This window comes from Hemicordylus capensis, chromosome 13 (genome assembly GCF_027244095.1).
Source record: "Hemicordylus capensis ecotype Gifberg chromosome 13, rHemCap1.1.pri, whole genome shotgun sequence".
Lineage (NCBI taxonomy): Eukaryota > Metazoa > Chordata > Lepidosauria > Squamata > Cordylidae > Hemicordylus > Hemicordylus capensis.
The window spans coordinates 6,591,150-6,610,291 of record NC_069669.1 but is presented as its reverse complement, the minus strand read 5'-3'; the positions used below and the strand labels follow the sequence as shown (position 1 = coordinate 6,610,291).

Here is a 19,142-nt window from a genome sequence, read left to right as displayed (position 1 = left end):
CGTTTCTCTTATATTTTAGCAGGTGGGGGAGCAACTGGCCCTATCCATCCACAGCACAGCATCCCTCCAGCAGCGGCTGCTACTGCTGTCTGCCTTATGTTTCTTTTTAGATTGCGAGCCCCCTGGGGACAGGGGACCATCTCATTCACATCTTATTTATCTTTCTCTGTAAACTGCTTTGAGAACTTTGGCTGAAGGGCGGTGTATTATATAAATAGTCATAGTTGTTGTGGTAGTACTGGTAGTACTAGTTTATTTTTAGATCTTAAAGAACAAAAACAAACAAAAACTCAGAGGCGCAGAGTAGGTAACAGAGCACCAGCACCGAAGAATATTTACCCGATACAAATAGATAAATAAATAAAATCAATATCCTATGGCAATTACATATAAAGCAGAGCAGACTGTTTTAGTGCCACATTTTGATTTTCAAAAAAGATAAAAGTCAAGGTCAGAGGAGATCAGAGCTGCGGAAATCTGGACTGCAAGCTCGGTCTGTTCAGAAAGGCAACGCGACCTTTGCCATAACCGCGGGGAGAATTAAAGCGCCGGGCCACGCCCCCTCCTCGGGCCACGCCCCCCGCTCCTGAGTTCGATCCTGCTGTTTCCCAACGGCGGGAGGAGTTTCGTTCCGCCCTCTTCAGGTCGCGAAAGGGCGGCTGCTTCGGAGGCCTCAAGCGGGGTTCCCATGGCCGAAGAAAAGCAAGGGCCGCTCCTGAAAGCCCGGGACAGGACGCTGAGCGTCTTCCGCGAAGGTATCAGGATATTTCCCCCGGCTGCTCCCCTCTTCAGCTTGGCTGAGGGGAAGAGAATGCGGAACCTTTGCGCAGGGGGCACACTTTTGCCGCACGGATACTAATTAGAGTCGTACTCAGGCGCTATGGGGGAGAGGGATGGGCGGTGCACCGCAGTGGGGGATTGAAAGCAGTGGGAGGCAAAGGATTTGCTGCTTATGATTGAGCTGGGGGGAGTCTGTCTAGAGGGCTCCCATTCAGTGCAGGGGGGTACAGGCTGCGAAGACAGTGTGGTCTAGTGGCTAGAGTAGGAGTGGCCGACCTGAGAGGGTCCACAGAAGCTGCTGGACTACAGCACCCATCACCCCCCAGGCGCTGCGGAGAATAAGAGCTGTAGTCTAACAACAGCTGGGGAGCCTCAGGTTGTCCACCCCGATTTAAAGTGTTGGTCTCGGCCCGAGGAGGTCTGGGTAGCCATCCATCCCCAGCCAACCTCCAGGAATCTGCCTCGTTCTCCAGGAGATCTTCATGGTTTATTATTGTAAACGATAGATGGACAAGGGGAGGGGGGTGAAATCGCCAGGAATAGCTTCAGTCAGAGTTAGCTGCCCTAGCCACGACTATTTGGCAGTCTGTGCGTGCTGCTTCCTTTTCCTGCTGCCTGCCTGTTATGTGGTTCTGCTAATCAGGCTTTTACTGCTCTTTTTTATGACTTAATGGTTTTCAGGAATTGTTTTGAGTTGTTGTGAGCTATGTTGTAGGCTGTAAAGTCAAAAGCTGGCAAACACCTAATTAAATAAAATGAGCTCCTTCTGTGTGATCTTGGACCAGGTGCTCTCTGCCTAACCTCTTTCATAGGGTTGTCCTGAGGATAAAAGAAGAGAGCGGTGAGAGGAGAGCTGGTCTTGTGGTAGCAAGCTTGGCTTGACCGCTTAGCTAAGCAGGGTCTGCCCTGGTTGCATATGAATGGGAGACTTGATGTGTGAGCACTGTAAGATCTTCCCCTCAGGGGATGGGGCTGCTCTGGGAAGAGCAGAAGGTTCCAAGTTCCCTCCCTGGCATCGCCAAGATAGGGCTGAGAGAGTCTCCTGCCTGCAACCTTGGAGAAGCTGCTGCCACTCTGTGAAGACAATACTGAGATAGATAGATAGATAGATAGATAGATGACTCAGTATATGGCATCTTCCTATGTTCCCTCTAACATGGATTCCCAGAAGTGGAACACAACTCCCATGATCTCCAGCCAAAGGCTATTGCAGCTGGGGATGCTGGGAGTCAAAGTGAACAACATCTGGGAATCCCTGTTAGAGGGAACAGTGGATGAGAGCCATCTACAGTGCCCTGAAATTCTTGGAGGAAGGGGGGTGGCGGATATAAAAGTGAGAAGATAATGTGTTGAAGGGCATCTCTGAAGTCCAACGTGGTGTTGCATGGTAGCCTTGATGGGTTAGATAGAAAGATCAAGTTAAAGGAGGTATTGCTGGTAATCTAGTCCAACCTCTCGCTTGATACAGGAAATCCAGAGCTTGCATATCCCCAACAGATGGCTAACCTTTCCAGCAAGGAGAGTCCACCACTTTCCTAGGTAATTGATTAGAATCGGGCTTTCTCAAACTTCGGTCCCGGGAAGATGTTGGACTACAGTTGTAACTGGGGATGATGGGGGGTGTAGTCCAACATGATCTGGGGAGCCACGTTTGAGAAACCCAGGGTTAGATTGTAAGACAGCCCTGATTATTAAGTTTATTTTAATTTTCATCTCAAAACAGTTCTCATTAACTTAGGTTTAGCCCTAAATTAAGCTCTAAACCTCACCCATTAGATTTAGTCCTGCCTTCAGGTGGCTTTGGTGTGACAGCCCTTCCAATATTTGAAGAGGCTAAACATGTCCATTTCCTTCAGTCTTTGCAGACTCCTGACCATCTTCATTGCCCTCTAAATCTCTTCAAGTTTTTCTGCATACATCTAAAAAATGGCACTCAGAATTGGACATGGTACTCACTGGAACCTTTCTGTTTGAAGATGGGGCTGTAGATCAGTGGTAGGGAATCTGCTGTTCATTCAGAAAGTCTCAGGTTCAATCCCTGGGAGCATCTCCAGGTAGGGTTGGGAAAGACTCCTTTCTGAAACCTTGGAGAGCCGCTGCCAGTCAGAGCAGACAGTTCTGAGCTAGATGGACCAGTGGTCTGACTCAGTACAAGGCAGCTTCCTATGTATTCCAGATGAGGTCTGACTAGTTCAGAATAAAGTGGAACTATTACTTCTTGGGACTTGGACACTGTGGCTCTATGAAAGCAACCTAAAATCACATTAGCTTGTTTTTGCAGCTGCATTAGATATTTATCCTCCATTGATTGATTGATTAAGTGCCGTCAAGTTGGTGTTGACTCTTAGCAACCACATAGTGATTCTCTCCAGGATGACCTGTCTTCAACTTGGCCTTTAAGGTCTCTCAGTGGTGCATTCATTGCTGTTGTAATTGATTCCATCCACCTTGCTGCTGGTCATCCTCTTCTTTCCTTCAATTTTTCCCAGCATTATCAACTTCTCAAAAGAGCTGGGTTTTCACATAATGTGTCCGAAGTATGATAGTTTGAGCCTGGTCATTTTTGCTTTGAGTGAAGATTCTGGATTGATTTGTTCTATGATCCCTTTGTTTATTTTCCTGGCTGTCCATGGTATCCTCAAAAGTCTTCTCCAGAACCAAAGTTCAAACGCCTCAGTGCTTTTACTATCTTGCTTCTTAGGAAAATTTAATAAGAACTAGCTGTTCTGGGCGCAGAACATCTGCACCTCTAGTTTGGCCCAGCCGTTTTCTCCTGCCTGCCGCTGCCATGCTAGCTGCCACCAGCCGCCGCCTCCACCTGGCCGGCCCCCACTGGCACAGCTCCACCGGCTTGAACCCTCCTCCCACTGACGCGGCTTCCCTTCCTTGTTCTGCTGGCACGGTTCCACCAGCAGGCTGCCTCTGCAGGCCGCCATGGCTGTTTTCTTCCCCATCTCCGTGGCTATCTGGCTCCTCTCCAAACTCTCGCGAGAGCTGCCGTGCATGGGATTAGCCACCGGTACGTCTTAGAGAATTAAATATATAGATAGATAGAAGATAGATAGTGGACATTATATATGCAGTTTGTAGTTGTGTTCTTCTAGGTTTGTACCTAATATTAGACTATATTTGCGAAAGATTACCTTGGATGGGATTTTCTAGGAAGAGAACTAAGTTCTGCTCCATTGTTAGTGTCTCATAAACTGACATTTGAAAATCTCCAGAGGAGATGTTAAATCTGTTATGGTGAATGCAAAAAAGAATCATGTGACAACTTAAAGGCAAACAGATTTATGATGGAGTGGGCTAGAGACTGTGAAAGCTTATGCCACAATAAATCTTGAATCTTTTAAGGTACCACAAAACTCCTTGTTGTGTCTTTTGAGAATCCTGAGGGTGTTGGTGTTCAGGGAGCAATATGGTCTTTTTTGGCAATAAAGATGGACTGTGTGTTTATATCTGAACACAACTTTCCTGGGTTATAGGGAGTATGTTGAAATTGATATTTCAGAAGTGTTTAAACTTATGTATTGTCCCCTCTGCTAAGCAAGGTCTGCCTTGGTTTGCAATTGAATGGAATATTACATGTGAGCACTGTAAGATATTCCCCTTAGGGGATAGAGCTGCTCTGGGAAGAGCATCTAGGTTCCAAGTTCCCTCCCTGGCAGCATCCCCAAGATAGGGCTGAAAGAGATTCCTGCCTGCAACCTTGGAGAAGCCGCTGCCAGTCTAGGTAGACAATACTGAGCTAGATAGACCAACGGTCTGACTTAGTATAAGGCAGCTTCCTATGTTCTTTCCTAAGGTGATACATTTACATGTTATCAAACAGAATAAACCTAGTAAAATATAAACAGTCCAGCAATAGACTAGTAAATAAACATAAAAACAATATCCACAAAGTGCAAAATTTAAAAACTGATCCATATCAAAGACATAGTAAGGATCCACCAGTGGCTATCCCATATCAGTCCATGTCCCCTGCTAACTTGGCAAAGAGGCACTTTTTAATGTGGTGATTCTCTTTATTTAGCAGGGGGAGAGTAACTGGCCCTATCCACCCCCAGCACAGTACCTCCAGTGACTGTTGCTGGTGTCTATCTTATGTTTCTTTTAGAATGTGAGCCCTTTGGGGGCAGGGATCCATCTTATTTATTTATTTATTATTTCTCTGTGTTTCCCTGAGCCATTTTTTGGAAGGGTGGTATAGAAATTGAATTAATAATGATGATGATGATGATGATGAATGCAGAAGTCCAAGAATGATCCAGTGACATAATCACATTGAATATACAGAGATCCAGTAAAATGCTGTGTTCATAAGTAGCCAATAAATTGCCAAATGCATTTCAGCCAGAGTCAGGCCTCCATCAGTTGAGCTACTCCAAAGTACAGCCTGGAATACTAGCTGGTTCGGTATATCCACCAGGGCTAATTTCACTATGTTCACCAGATCAAATCAATCGTCCAGTAATAATTCCCATAATAGGAGAGAACGTCTCATGCAACCAACTCCTAAGGAGTAGCTCATTCTGTTGTATAAATGAGTCCACAGCAGAGAGCCTTTTCCATGGGACTCACAACCTTCCCAGATATTTAACACCAAATAAGAGTCTGTATTATTATCACTTCAAAATAGAAACTTTCCCAGACTCATGAGCATCCATTTCCATGGCTGGTAGTTGTATGTTTTTCTGGCTATCCAAAGCATGTTGCTTCCAAAATAAACATGACATGGGTTTTTTTAAATATTCAAAACAAAACCAAATCTCTGGATCCAGACTGTTTGAGATATTGCCACGTTGGTTCTGGCAATGGGTTGCCTACAGATGGTCTTGTCAGTTTGGAACAGAGCGCCTTCCATCCTGCAGAAGAGCTGGTGACAGATGGGGTCACCTAGTTACACAAAATCCACAGTGAAGTTTTATCACCAGGAATGTCCGGACCCAGTATAGTGTTTTGGAACTAGATTGGATGCTGGGACCAGAATGATGACATGATCATTAAAGTAGCATTAGAGCCGCAGGAAGTTAAAGAAGAGAGAGAGAGAGACCTTTCTTAACTGCTACATAATTACCCGCTCAGTCTTTACGCTGCGCAATTATTAGGGATGGTTACTGACCGGTTGTCTGGATCTCCACCTGTACAAATCAGGTCACAGCTGGTAGTAGGGATGTGCACGAACCGAGGTTCATGCACTGGTGCGGTGCCGAACCGGTTTGGATGAGGAAGTGCACTATTTGTGTTGCTAACCACACAAATGGCGCCTGTGCATAGGTTCTTGGGACGAGCGATACCCCAGCCGGAAGCTGCATGGGGCAGTGGAAAGCAGGTAAGGACTTGCTCTCTCCCTTTTTTTTAAAGCTCCCACTCACCGCTGCCCTTCCCTCAGTGCCGAACCGTTTTGGACCTCATCCAAACCGGTTTGGTGCCAAACCAGTGCACGAACCTAGCTGGTAGCAAGGATGGAGCAGAGTTAGCAGGAACCTTTCCTAGGAGTTAGCAGGAACCTTTCCACAGCAGTCATATGAGCTCTCCTCCAAAGATGTGTCCTTTTCCTGCTCTGCCGTCCCTTCCAATATATCACCTGTAAAACTAATATGTCTAATATATTACTTATCTAATGTATGGCCTATCAATCCAGTATATAACTTACCTAATAAATTACCTATTGTCGCCCTGTTTTAACAATTGAGGTACGGCAGGCCTGCTCAACTTGGGCTATTGGCCACTGTGGCTGGGGATTTGGGGAGTTGTAGTCCAAAACAGCTGGTGGGGTGGGGTGGATGGGTGGGCTGAGCTGAGCAGTCCTGAAGTAGTGGGGTGTTTGATTTGATTTTCAGGATTGCCAGGAAACTTAGGACGGACAAAAGGAAGTACTTTTTCACACAGCACATAATTAACCTGTGGGATTCGCTGCCACGGGGTATGGTGATAGCCCTCAGCTTGGGGGCTCTAAAAGGGGCTTAGAGAAATGCACAGAGGACAGCAGTGTTCTCTGTAACAATGGTTTCCAGATGTAGTCAACAACAACTCCTATCAGCTTCAGTGGCCTGTGGCTGGGAATGATGGGAGTTGTAGTCAACAACTTCTGGGAATCCCTGCTACAGGGAATGCTGGAGGACACGTCTATTGGTGGCTACTAGTTTGACGGCTATCGGTCACCTCTCGCTTTGGATTCGAGATGCCTCCGAATACCCGTTGCAGGGGAGCAACAGTAGGAGAGAGGGCATGCCTTCACCTCTTGCCTGTGAGAGGCATCTGGGGGGCCACCGTGGGAAACGATGTGCTGGCTAGATAGGCCCCAGGCCGGACCCAGCAGGGTTGTTCTTGTGTTCTTATGAATCTTCCTGTGCTCTAAGCATTTGTTCTGAGTCTTCAGGGCAGACTCGAGAGGGGTCAAGAACGGAGTCCCCAGATTCTACTGTGAGGGCTTCAGGGATCTCATGGGGGGCAGGATGGGGCTTATTTTCCCTCCCCTCTTCATCACTGAAATACTCCATCCTGATGGTTGAATCCGGGGCCCTGGTAAGCCATTCCGTCATATTTGAAACTGCCCTTCTAAAACCTGACCTGGCACGTCCCCAGACAAATTGTGTAACGCCTGCAAACCACTCTCAACTTTGTCCCCAGCGGGCTGAAGGGCTGGGAGGAATGTCTGTCCGCACTGTGGGAAGCAGGCAGCAGATGTGGAAGCAACCTTTCATGAGAAGCCCGGGTAGGGGTCAGCCTCGGCATGTTGCCCTTGCTACGTGGGCAAAGAGGCACCTTTAAAAGCTGCTATGTTTGTCAGTCCTAAGTTTCCTGGCAATCCTGAAAATTTTAAAAAGTGGTGATTCTCTTTATTTGGCAGGGGGAGGGCACCTGGCCGTATCCATCCCCCACACAGCATCCCTTCAGTGGCCGTTGCTGGTCTCTATCTTATGTTTCCTTTTTAGATTGTGACCCCTTTGGGGACAGGGAGCCATCTTATTTATTTATTTATTTATTTATTTATTTATTTATTTATTTACATTTTATATTCCGCTCTTCCTCCAAGGAGCCCAGAGCGGTGTACTACATACTTAGGTTTCTCCTCACAACAACCCTGTGACGTAGGTTAGGCTGAGAGAGAAGTGACTGGCCCAGAGTCACCCAGCAAGTCTCATGGCTGAATGGTATCGCCTGGAATCTTGGAAAGCCACTGCCATAGACCAGGCACTCCCCACCTGGGGGCCTCCAGATGTTGCTGAACAAGTTGTAGCTGGGGATTATGGGAGTTGTAGTTCAGCAACATCGGCAGTGCCACCGGTTGGGAGTCCCTGGCATAGACAATACTGAGCAAGATGGACCAATGGTCTGGCTTTGGTACAAGGCAAGTTCCCTATGCTCCCATTCTCTCCCTTATATCAGGAGGCATGTCCAGCTATGGACAGTCTCATCCTTGGGAGAGATCCGCTGTATTCCCTAGACCAGACTGGCGAGGATGGAAACTTCCAACATTCTGCCTGTGAACATTTCAGTTCCACTTTGCTATCGGGGCTAATACAAACATAGGAAGGTAGGAAGCTGGAAGGTAGGAAGTCAGACCTAAGTTACTCGTAAAGGTGATAAAAAGAAGCCCGTTTAGCGCCTCCCTCCACAAAGTCCATCACAAAGTCCAATAATTTTGTCGGGCATCTGTTGTCTGGCTCCTACATCTTTAGAACAGCAAAAACAAAACAAAAACCCCCTATGAATATTGGATTCACTATTTGCACAAAAACACAATCCAAGGGGAATATGAAGTGGATATATCAATATATTCCTAATCTTGGGGGCTGGCTGATAGTTCCAATGGACATTTGTCATGGCTTGAATTATTTTATTTATTTATTTATTTATCAAATTTATATACCGCCCAAACTCTTGTCTCTGGGCGGTTAAAACAATTAAAACACATTTATAAACACTTAAAACAATGCAACAATTTGAAATCAACTACAGAATTAAAACCAACAAATTTTTAAAAGCTGAAAAAGCGTGGGTGAAGAGATGGGTTTTCAGATTTATTTATTTTTTTAAATTGCCATTATGGTGGGTGCTTTGCTTTTGTATGGCTCCCATTTCACGCCCTCCCCCCTTTCTCTTCTTTTTAGATGTTGAGCAAGAATGGAAGACCCCTTTCTACTTCATCCAAGGAGCAGACCCTCAGTTTGGGCTCATGAAAGCGTTTGCAATTGGGGACTGTGACAGCGGCGGCGACGAATGGCAAGAAGAGCTCCGGTTAACGCAGCAAGCAGTGCAAGCCGTCAACCAGCTGGAGCCCAAGCCCAAGTTCTTTATCCTCTGCGGGGACCTTATCCATGGCATGCCAGGTGAGAGGGCTAAAACTGTGCACTGCTTAACATGTTTTGTTTTTCATAGCGCAAGGATGGACAGCCGACAGCCTGTGGATTATCTAGCTCCCAACACATGTTTGGGTGAATTGTTTTGTTAGGATAATTAAAAATCCAGCCTTGGTTTAAAAATAAAAATCTCACGTTTCTTTCCTCTGTTATTGGGGAAACATGTCTGAAAATATGATTTGTTTTCTTTTGTTTAACGTATTTATATACCTCTGGAAACTCATCTCTCTGGGTGGCTTATTTTAACAGAAACCACCCAGAGGCGTGAGTTTTGGGTGGTATATAAATACGTTGAATAAAACCAATATATATAAAAGGCTTAGGCAATACATGGCACGTGCATGTGTTGTATGCTGGAAATGCCTGGAGCGCCAGTGAGGACGGCCAAGTGACACAGCAGAGCAGGGCGGGCAGGTAGGCTGACAGACTGTGAGCGAGTGATGGGGCCGGACAGGGGAGCAGGCTGTGGGCGAGTGACAGAGCAAGCAGGTGAGCGGGCTGGAGGAGGGTCAAGTGACGGAGTGTTGAACAGAGGGCCAAGGAGGAGCTGATGTAGCTGGCTGAAAGCAGAGTGCCGGGCAGGAGGAGGGTGGGCGAGTGCCGGGCAGGAGGAGGGTGGGCGAGTGCCGGGCAGGAGGAGGGTGGGCGAGTGCCGGGCAGGAGGAGGGTGGGCTGAGGGGCTGTGACCGAGTGACGGAGCAGGTGGGTGAGTGGGCTGGAAGAAGGCCAAATGATGGAGCACAGAACAGAGGGTCATGGAGTTGCTGGTGTGGCTAGCTGAAAGTGGAGGAGGAGGATAGCCGAGTGACGGAGCAGGGTGGGCGAGCAGGTTGACAGGCTGTGGGCAAGTGATGGAGCAGGGCGTCCAAGCGGGCCGACAGGCTGTGAGGTGTCTGTGTTGGTGCCTGCTTGCTGGTAGCGGTGGTGGCGCTGCCTCAACAGAGGGCCAAGGAGGAGCTGGTGTGGCTGGCTGAAAGCAGAGTTGGGTGGGCGTGGAGCCTGGAGTGTGCTGAGGAAAGAGAAAGAGGCCGGGAGAACGTGGGAGGCAAAAGCGTTGGTGTCCTCCTGTGCCACAGTGCCAGAGTGGTGGGGAAGCGATAGGCAAGGGAAGCCGTTTGGGTGCAGAAGGCCTGCGTTGCACGGGGCGCTCACCACCGCCACCAATCTAGACAGTTGGGAAAGGGGAGCATTTCCGCTCAAAGCCAGTGCCGGTCAACTTTATGTTGGTCTCTCCCGAGTAAGGTCCTTTGACTCACTAACGATTGTATCAGCAAACCAAGAGCTCGAAAACTGTGTGCATAAAGAAACTGATGACACTGAACAATAAAAGCAGGGCTGCAGCGAGGGCAGTGGACAGCAATACAATACTAGCACACAGTATGCTCTGCGTGGGTAAAGCTAGTCTTCAATAAAACAAATTATTTAACACAGATTGAAACAAAATTAAAGCATGAGCCCAGCTGTTTTAAAGTAAAAACACAACAAAAGTCGGGGCTCCCATCACACAATCGTGTCTTGTCCCTTCCAGGGCAACGGGTGTGAGAGAATCCTGCTCTGCCTGCAGGGCTTTCCTTCCATATCTTTGTATCGCCTGTTGCTCTTTCCGGGTGAGAACAACGCTGTGTGTCTGGCATGCGGAAATGTGAAGCGGGCTTCCCCCCGCACCCCCCACTAAAAGAATTGCTCCTAAAAACTGTGTACTGTATTAGGATTCTAGCCGAGGGAAAGGAGCAGTGTAGGCAAGGAATAGGGAACAAGAGTGGCTTAGAATACCAAGTGAGATGTGGAATGCAGAACCGTCTATGGAGACCCCACAGTCAATCTAATCCTAAATGAACTTCTTTTTCCCACCAGCTTGAGCCTAGCATCCAAACTAGCATTCGAAGAAGCTGAATTCATTAGTCACCAGTTTCTTCACCTGGGCCTGGGAAAATCTGCATGGCAAACAAGCATCCTTTTCTAAAAGGATTATAGGAGCACAAGTTTGGACCCACAACAAAAGTGTTGCAGTATATCCCTGGGTACATATGTTGCCTGTGTGTGAGCATGGCGAGCATTTCCTGCTCAGAAGCAGAAGGCTTCTGAAGACTGTCTTGAGGGAGTATTCTTCAAGGTGATAAATTTATGTTCGGTTTCTGTTCAAACTCTCTTTCCCCCCTTCTGGCCATTGAGTTCCATTAGCTCCACCCATGTGATTGTCTGTTAACTGCGCCCTGAGTCCACAAGCATTCCACTCCCTTGAGTTTCATTGGGACATTTTTGGGTTGGCTTGTTTTTGCCCCCTTAGATTTTTATGAAAGCATAGTGTCTGTAGGTTACCCTGAATCTGCCGGTACCTCCCTCCCTCTTGCCTGCAGGTGCTCTGGTTGAGCATCTGTTTTGCATGCAGAAGGGCCCAGGTTCAATCTCTGGTATCTGCAGGTAGGGCTGGGGAAGACTCCTGCCTGAAGCCTTGGAGAGCCGCTGCCAGTCAGTGCAGGCAATACTGAGCTAGATGGATCAGTGGTCTGACTTGGTCTAAGACAGCTAGGAAGAACTGAAGCTACAATGCTTAGTTTGGGAGGGGGCTGCAGCTGATAGAGCATCTGCAGCAGGTAGCGCATCTACTTTGCATGGAGAAGGTCCCAGGTTCAGTCCCTGGCAGCATCTCCACATAGGGCTGGAGAAGAGAGCTGGTCTTGTGGCAGCTTGCATGAATTGTCCCCTTAGCTAAGCAGGGTCCACCCTGGGTTGCATTTGAATGGGAGACTACATGGGTGAGCCGTTGTAAGACCTTCCCCTCAGGGGATGGGGCCGCTCTGGGAAGAGCATCTGCATGCCTGCATGCAGAAAGGTTCCAAGTTCCCTCCCTGGCAGCATCTCCAAGATAGGGCTGAGAGAGATTCCTGCCTGCAACCTTGGAGAAGCCGCTGATAGTCTGTGGAGACAATACTGAGCTAAATGGACCAAGGGTCTGATTCGGTTGAAGGCAGCTAAAGACTCCTGCCTGCAACCTTGGATTGCTTCTGCCATTCAGGGTAGACCGGAGGTGCACCACCTAAGTACCCTAGTGGGCCAGAACCAATCATGACTTGGTGTGTGGTGGCCAAAGTCGATGTTTTGTTTTGTTTTTTGCTTGGGCATTCTGGGAGTTGTAGTCAACTACATCTGGGAAGCCCTGTTAGGGAGAACACTGCTGCCATGGCTCATCAGAAGGGCAGGCCAAGAGCTCCTCCTGGCTCCAGCTGTTGCCACAGGATACTCCTACCAGGAGGCCAGGAAGAAAGGCCGCTGCAGGCCAGATCCGGCCCCCAGGCCTTCTGTTGAACAGGCCTTCTGGAGAGAATCCTGTGCTAGATGGACCAGTGGCCTTACCTGGCATCAGGCAGCTTCCTAGGTTGCCTTTATTATATTAGGAATCTGGCCAGGGGGCAGAAGAGATGTAGGAAAGGGAGGCAAATCGGCTGTGATTGGTTGCATGTGGAGCCAGATCTTGTACCTCTCTTGCAAACATAGGGACAGGGATTGGACCTGGGGCCATCTGCATGCAAAGCAGGCGGTCTACCACTGGGCTCCAGCCCCATCTCCTAGGATTAGGAACATAGGAAGCTGCCTTCTACTGAGTCAGACCCTTGGTCCATCTAACTCAGTATTGTCTACACTGACTGGCAGCAGCTCTCCAAGGTTTCAGGCCGGAGTCCCTCCCAGCCCTAACTGGAGATGCCACCAGGGATTGAACCTGGGACTTTCATGCTCATGCTCTACCGCTGAGTCTAAGGCTTTCTCCCCACCATGAGGAGTTTGCACTTTGCAGTAGGACCCTCTTCCGTTCTGAAATCTGAGCGTTGCTGTCATGCTGACGTAACTCCAGGCAGGGGGGTGCATCCGTAGCTGGGATGCCAGATGGTTTTGTTGAATTCTTTTATAACATTAAGACTGACGTTTGTGTCGAGAGGCACATTTGATCTCTTCTTGCCCAGCAGTCATGCTGTGGGGAAGGTGATTGGGTGCTCACAAGCGCCACTCACTTCCTGTTGGGTATTTCCCTATTGAAATGAATAATGCAGTTGCTCGGATCAAGAGAAGATGTAATGCCGTTTTATCTCTGTAATGCTGCACCAGATTCAGAGGGGAGCCTCCAATTGCGATACGGAGCGAATCGGTGCTAGAAAGGAAACAATCAGTTTGGAATTGGAGTGGATCCGAGAGAGGGGCCCGTCGCTCCGTGGTAGAGCATCTGCCTTTCATGCAGAAGGTTCCAGGTTCGATCCCTGGCAGCATCTCCAGGTAGGGCTGGGAAAGACCCTTCCGTGAAAGCCTGGAGAGTTGATGCTAGTCAGTTTAGATCCAGGGTGTCCAATGGCAGCCCTCTATTTTTTAAAAAAATATTATTATTTATTTATTCAGTTTTATTTAACATAAAAAAAGAAAAACCCAGAATGATTACATAGTCATCTCTTGAGCTTCCAAATACAATGGTTATATATGAGTTAATATGAGTAGCAATCCAAAATTCCCCTCCCAGCCTTCTTCGTCCTCATCCTGTAACAAAAATTACGAACCTCTATAGATAATGAATAAGCCAACCCTCATGCTTAAGAAAAGCCAAACCTTGGGTGTGGATGCAAACTTTGTGCTATGCCCTCTAGCTGTTTTTGGCCTATAACTCCCTTCATCCCTGGCTACTGGCCGCTGTGGCTGGGGGTTATGGGAGTTATAGGCCAAAAACAGCTGGAAGGTTGCAGTCGGACATCCTAGATCTAAACTGACTAGCATCAACTCTCCAGGCTTTTAGAGGGGTCTTTCCCAGCCCTTCCTGGAGATGCCACCAGGAATAGAACCTGGAAGTTGAACATAAGAACAGCCCTGCTGGATCAGGCCCGAGGCCTATCTAGTCCAGCATCCTGTTTCACACAGTGGCCCACCAGATGCCTCTGGGAAGCCCACAGGCAAGAGCTGAGCAGTGTTCCTTCTAACAGGGAATCCCAGATCTTGTTGACTACAACTCCCAGAATCCCCAAGCAAAAGCCATTGTAGCTGGGGATTCTGGGAGTTGAAATCAACAACATTTGGGAATCCCTGTTAGAGGGAACACCGGAGCTGAGGGCATGCCATCTCTCTTTCTGCTACTCCCCTGCAACTGGAATCTAGAGGCATCCTGCCTCTGAAGCTGGAGGTGGCCTATAGCCCTCAGACTAGTAGCCATTGAAAGGCCTGTCCTCCGTGAGTTTATCCAAACCCCTCTTAAAGACATCCAGACTGGTGGCTGCCACCACATCTTGTGGCAGAGAATTTCACAGGTTGATTATGCGTTGTGTGAAAAAGTACTTCCTTTTGTCATTCCTAAATTTCTTCTGCATGAGTGTTTAGGTAATACTGAGCTAGATGGACCAGTAACTTGATTCAGTATAAAGCAGCTTCCTACATACAGGGAAAGGCTGTAGCTCAGTGGAAGAGCATCTGCTTTGTATGCAGAAGGTCCCCGGTTCAATCCCTTGCAGCATCTCCAGGCAAAGACTCCTGCCTGAAACCTCGGGGAGCCTCTTCCAGCCAGCGTAGACAAAAATGAACTAGAGGGATCAACTGTCTGACTCAAGGCATCTTCCTGTGAAGGTTGCAACGTAATGATGTTGACTCAGTATCAACTCAATGTGTGGCAGCTGTGAAAAAGGCCAATTCCATGCTAGGGATCATTAGGAAGGGGATCGAAAACAAAAATGCTAGTGTTATAATGCCCTTATACAAATATATGGGGAGGGGCCGCATTTGGAGTACTGTGTTCAGTTCTGGTCAACGTATCTTAAGAAGGACATTGTAGAACTGGAAAAGGTGCAGAAGAGGGCAACCCAGATGATCAGGGGCCTGGAGCACCTTCCTTATGAGGCAAGGCTGGAGCTCTTGTGTTTGGAAAAGAGGCGACAACGGGGAGAAATGATGGAGTTGTATAAAATTATGCAGTTTATAGGGTGGATAGAGAATTCCCCCCCCCCTCTCTCACAACACCAGAACCAGGGGTCACCCCATGAAACTGAAGGTCAGGAAATTCAGGACCGGCAAAAGGAAGTGCTTTTGCACATAGCGCCGCATTAACATATGGAATTCTCTGCCACGGGATGTGGTGATGGCCACTGGCTTGGATGGCTTTAAAAGGGGTTCAGACAAATACATGGAGGACAGGTCTATCAGGGGCTACAAGTCAGGTGGCTATAGGCCACATCCAGCCTCAGAGGCAAGAGGCCGCTCAATACCAGTTGCAGGGGAGCAATGGCAGGAGAGGGGGCAAGCCCTTACCCCCTGCCTGTGGGCTCCTCAGAGGCATCTGGTGGGCCACTGTGTGAAACAGGATGCTGGACTAGATGGGCCTCCTTGGGCCTGATCCAGCAGGGCTGTTCTTATGTTCTTACATTGCTGCCTGGCCTGGTGCATTTTAGGCTGAAAGGATGGAGGGAAAGGTTTGAATTGCTGTGGCTGCTACCTGGGCAGCTACTTTCTTCAGAGGAGGCTGAAGGGGAGGAGAACTGGTCCCGTGGTAGCAAGCCTGAATTGTCCTCTTTGCTAAGCAGGGTCTGCCCATGTTTGCATTTGAATGGGAGAGTATATGTGAATACTGTAAGATATTCCCCTTAGGGGACGGGGCTGCTCTGGGAAGAGCTTTTGCATGCAGAAGGTTCCAGGCTCAAGACAGTGCTGAGAGAGACTCCTGCCTGCAACTTTGGAGAAGACACTGCCAGTCTGTGTTGGCAAGTTTGAGCTAGATTCACCAATTAAACAGTCTGACTTGGTATATGGCAGCTTCCTATGTTCCTATGCTGAATAAGCCCCCGCTCCGATCCACCAATAAGTTTGATCCAGTGCTGATGCGGTGTGCATAGAATATATTGTTTTATATAGGGGACATTTTTCATTAGAATTTTATTTATTTATTTATTTTTACATTTGTATCCCGCTCTTCCTCCAAGGAGCCCAGAGCGGTGTACTACATACTTGAGTTTCTCCTCACAGCAACCCTGTGAAGTAGGTTAGGCTGAGAGAGAAGTGACTGGCCCAAAGTCACCCAGCTAGTATTTTCTAGTAGTATATAGTTAGAATTGTTTCTGGTGGGAAATGCCCTGATACGACTGGTATCGCATAGGAATCAAACATTGGTCTGATCCGATAAACAGCCTTGATCTATAGCACACCTGAATCGAGCTTTTCATTTCTCATATTTTGCAGGGTGTTTCTCCCCCCCAGCCCCAAGTTTGCCAGAATGTTACCAAATATACAATTTAGTTATACAACTGATAAAACATTAGATGGAACATATTGAACACTCGAGATCTCTCGTGTTCCGGATGATGTGTTTGCTCTGTGCTGTATAAACATTGACAGCAGCCTAACAGTGTTGCCGAGTAATAGCAAGGGAGAAAGCACAGGATGTTTTTTTGCTAATGGTCTTTCCTGCCGACATCTCAGCGATCGTTCTGTTGTCAGGAGAACTTTGGGCAGGGCTTTCCAAACTTAGGTTCTCAGATGTTGCTTGTCTACATCTCCCACGATCCCCAGCCCCAATGGTCTCTGCCAATGTGGGTTTAATTGACCCACGTTGGAGAACTCCTGACTTGTCTTAAATTCCTTCCTTCTGTGCACAGAAGCGGATTATGAAATCATGACCAGGGCAGCTCTACTTCAGCCTTCTGTCTGCTTCTGAACCACAACTGCCATAACCCCCAGCCCCAGTGGCCCACTGCCAGGGATTATGGGAGTTGTTGGCCAACATCTGCAGGAGGGCCAAAGCTGAGCAGTCCTGAATCTTAACTCAAGCTGATGGGTGGCTAAACTACATGCAACTAGGAACATAGGAAGCTGCCTTCTACTGAGCTGGATTGTTGTTCCATCTCGCTCAGCACTGTCTACACTGACTGGCAGCAGCTCTCTAGGAGGCTTTCTCAGCCCTACTCTCTGATGGCAACCTTCTTTATAACACATAAGGTTGTCAAGTTCTGCGTGGTGGCAGCCTGCAACATCCGCCGGGATCTGACTGCCAGCAAGAATTAAGCAGGCCCTACAGAGTTCGTGCCTTCACTGCCACCCCTGCGACCCAGTTCTACAATTCTCATCTCATCATATTTTAATTCTAATCGGAACTATTTTATAGTGTCTCATAGATTTTCGTTGGAGACTAAAATCTATGAGAAGCTATAGAATAGTTCAGATTAGAATTATAGAAAATTCTATCAAGATAGGAGATTCTCATAGATTTTAGTTAGAGACAATGAGCATGATTCTTAGCCTCTATGCATTTACTTTATATCATATTTTAATTATTTTAATAATTAATTTTGATTAAGTTGATTTTAGTTCAACATCAATAAGATTTTACCTTTAACTTTACAGTTACTGTCTCTACAGGCTTAGATGGCTTTTAATGCTATTGTTATGTTTTATCTTATGCTGGTCAAAGACCAAAATAAAGATATTGATTGATACCTGAAGATGCCAGGGAGGGAACTGGGAACCTTCTGCATGCAAGCAGGCAGATGCTCTTCCCAGAGAGGCCCGATCCCCTAAGGCAGGGATCCTCAGCCTTGGGCCCCCAGATGTTCTTGGACTTCAACTCCCATAATCCCCAGCCAAAGGCCACTGGGCCTGGGGATTATGGGAGTTGAAGTCCAAGAACATCTGGGGGCCCAACGTTAAGGATCCCTGCCCAAAGGGGAATACCTTAAAGTGGTATGGTATTCCCATAAAGTACCTCCAGTGAATGTGCTGGTGCCTATCATATGTTTATTTTTAGATTGTGAGCCCTCTTGGGGGCAGGGATCCATCTTATTTGTTATTATTTCTCTGTGTAAACCGCTTTGGAAACTTTTGTTTTGTTTGAGAAACGGTATATAAATATTTTTTGTTTGTTGTTTTAAAGTGTTCAACACAGTTGACTAGCCAGTATAGTGGCTTATGCCAGCCACTGCAAGGCTTTTGTTCCTTGAGCTCTCAGGCAGACATTCTACAGATGCAGCTGCTCCCAAGACAGTGTGATGAGTGTAAATAAAATAAAATAAAATCAATGTCCAAAGGTTGCATTCAGAGGCAAAGAACAGAAGCCCCATCTGTGCTGGAATCTGGCAGCCCTACCAGTTCAGGCCACCGATCTGTAGGTATCGGCTGCCCAAATAAACAGGTGTGTTTTTGCGTTGCCACTCAATATTGTTCGCTTTGGGCATCACTTCAGAAAACCGTCAAATGCTGACCAAGCTTTGCTGCCGAGACTGCATGTCCTCTGGATATACTAAAATGGGATCTGACAAGGGAAAGGACATCTGTCCCCATAGGATGCAACCTGCATTGGTATCAACGTTCAGTGCGAGCTTCTCTCCCTGAAAGCCAATTCCTATCTTCTACACCGAGGTAAAATCTTTAGTACGTGAGCCGGCTGGAGTGGTCATGCCATCTGGGAAGACAAATGCTCATTGTAATTTTGGGAAACAGGTGATACGTCAAACTCCCAGGGGACGTGGTGGGCTCCTAGCCAGCGTTCCCTCTAAGAGGGATTACCTGATGTTGACCACAACTCCCATAATCCCCAAGGAAAAGCCATTTTACATGGACTACATGGATCAGTGGTCTGTCTCGGTATAAGACAGCTTCCTATATTTCTATGACTTGATGAATCCAGATCTTCTGTGCATATCCTCTACCTCCTATAGAGAACATAGGAAGCTGCCATATACCAAGTCAGACCATTGGCCCATCTAGCTCAGTACTGTCTACACAGACTGGCAGCGGCTTCTCCAAGGTTGCAGGCAGGAGTCTCTCTCAGCTCTATCTTGAAGTTGCCAGGGAGGGAACTTGGAACCTTCTGCATGCAAATATGAAGATGCTCTTCCCAGAGTGGCTCCATCCCCTAAGGGGAATATCTTACAGTGCTCACACATGGAGCCTCCCATTCAAATGCAAACCACGGTAGATCCTGCTTAGTAAAGGGGGAGAAATCATGCTTGCTAACACAATACCAGCTCTCCTCCCATGATATTTAGT

The 19,142-nt window shown here is 47.6% G+C and overlaps 1 protein-coding gene across 3 annotated transcripts in view; it reads left to right on the top strand.

The window, feature by feature from the left end:
• Positions 1 to 573: 573 nt before the first annotated feature.
• Positions 574 to 19,142, top strand: part of CPPED1 (calcineurin like phosphoesterase domain containing 1) — a 61,785-nt gene continuing 43,216 nt past the window's right edge. The window contains exons 1-3 of one of the 3 annotated variants that reach the window (XM_053277138.1): positions 891 to 1,156; positions 2,249 to 2,319; positions 8,898 to 9,116. In XM_053277138.1, coding sequence (XP_053133113.1) covers positions 8,963 to 9,116 — 154 coding nt within the window. In that variant the 5' untranslated portion in view covers positions 891 to 1,156; positions 2,249 to 2,319; positions 8,898 to 8,962. Of the gene's footprint in view, positions 756 to 890; positions 1,157 to 2,248; positions 2,320 to 3,677; positions 3,800 to 8,897; positions 9,117 to 19,142 lie in introns of those variants that run through there. The other 2 variants (XM_053277137.1, XM_053277136.1) reach the window with 2 other exon arrangements.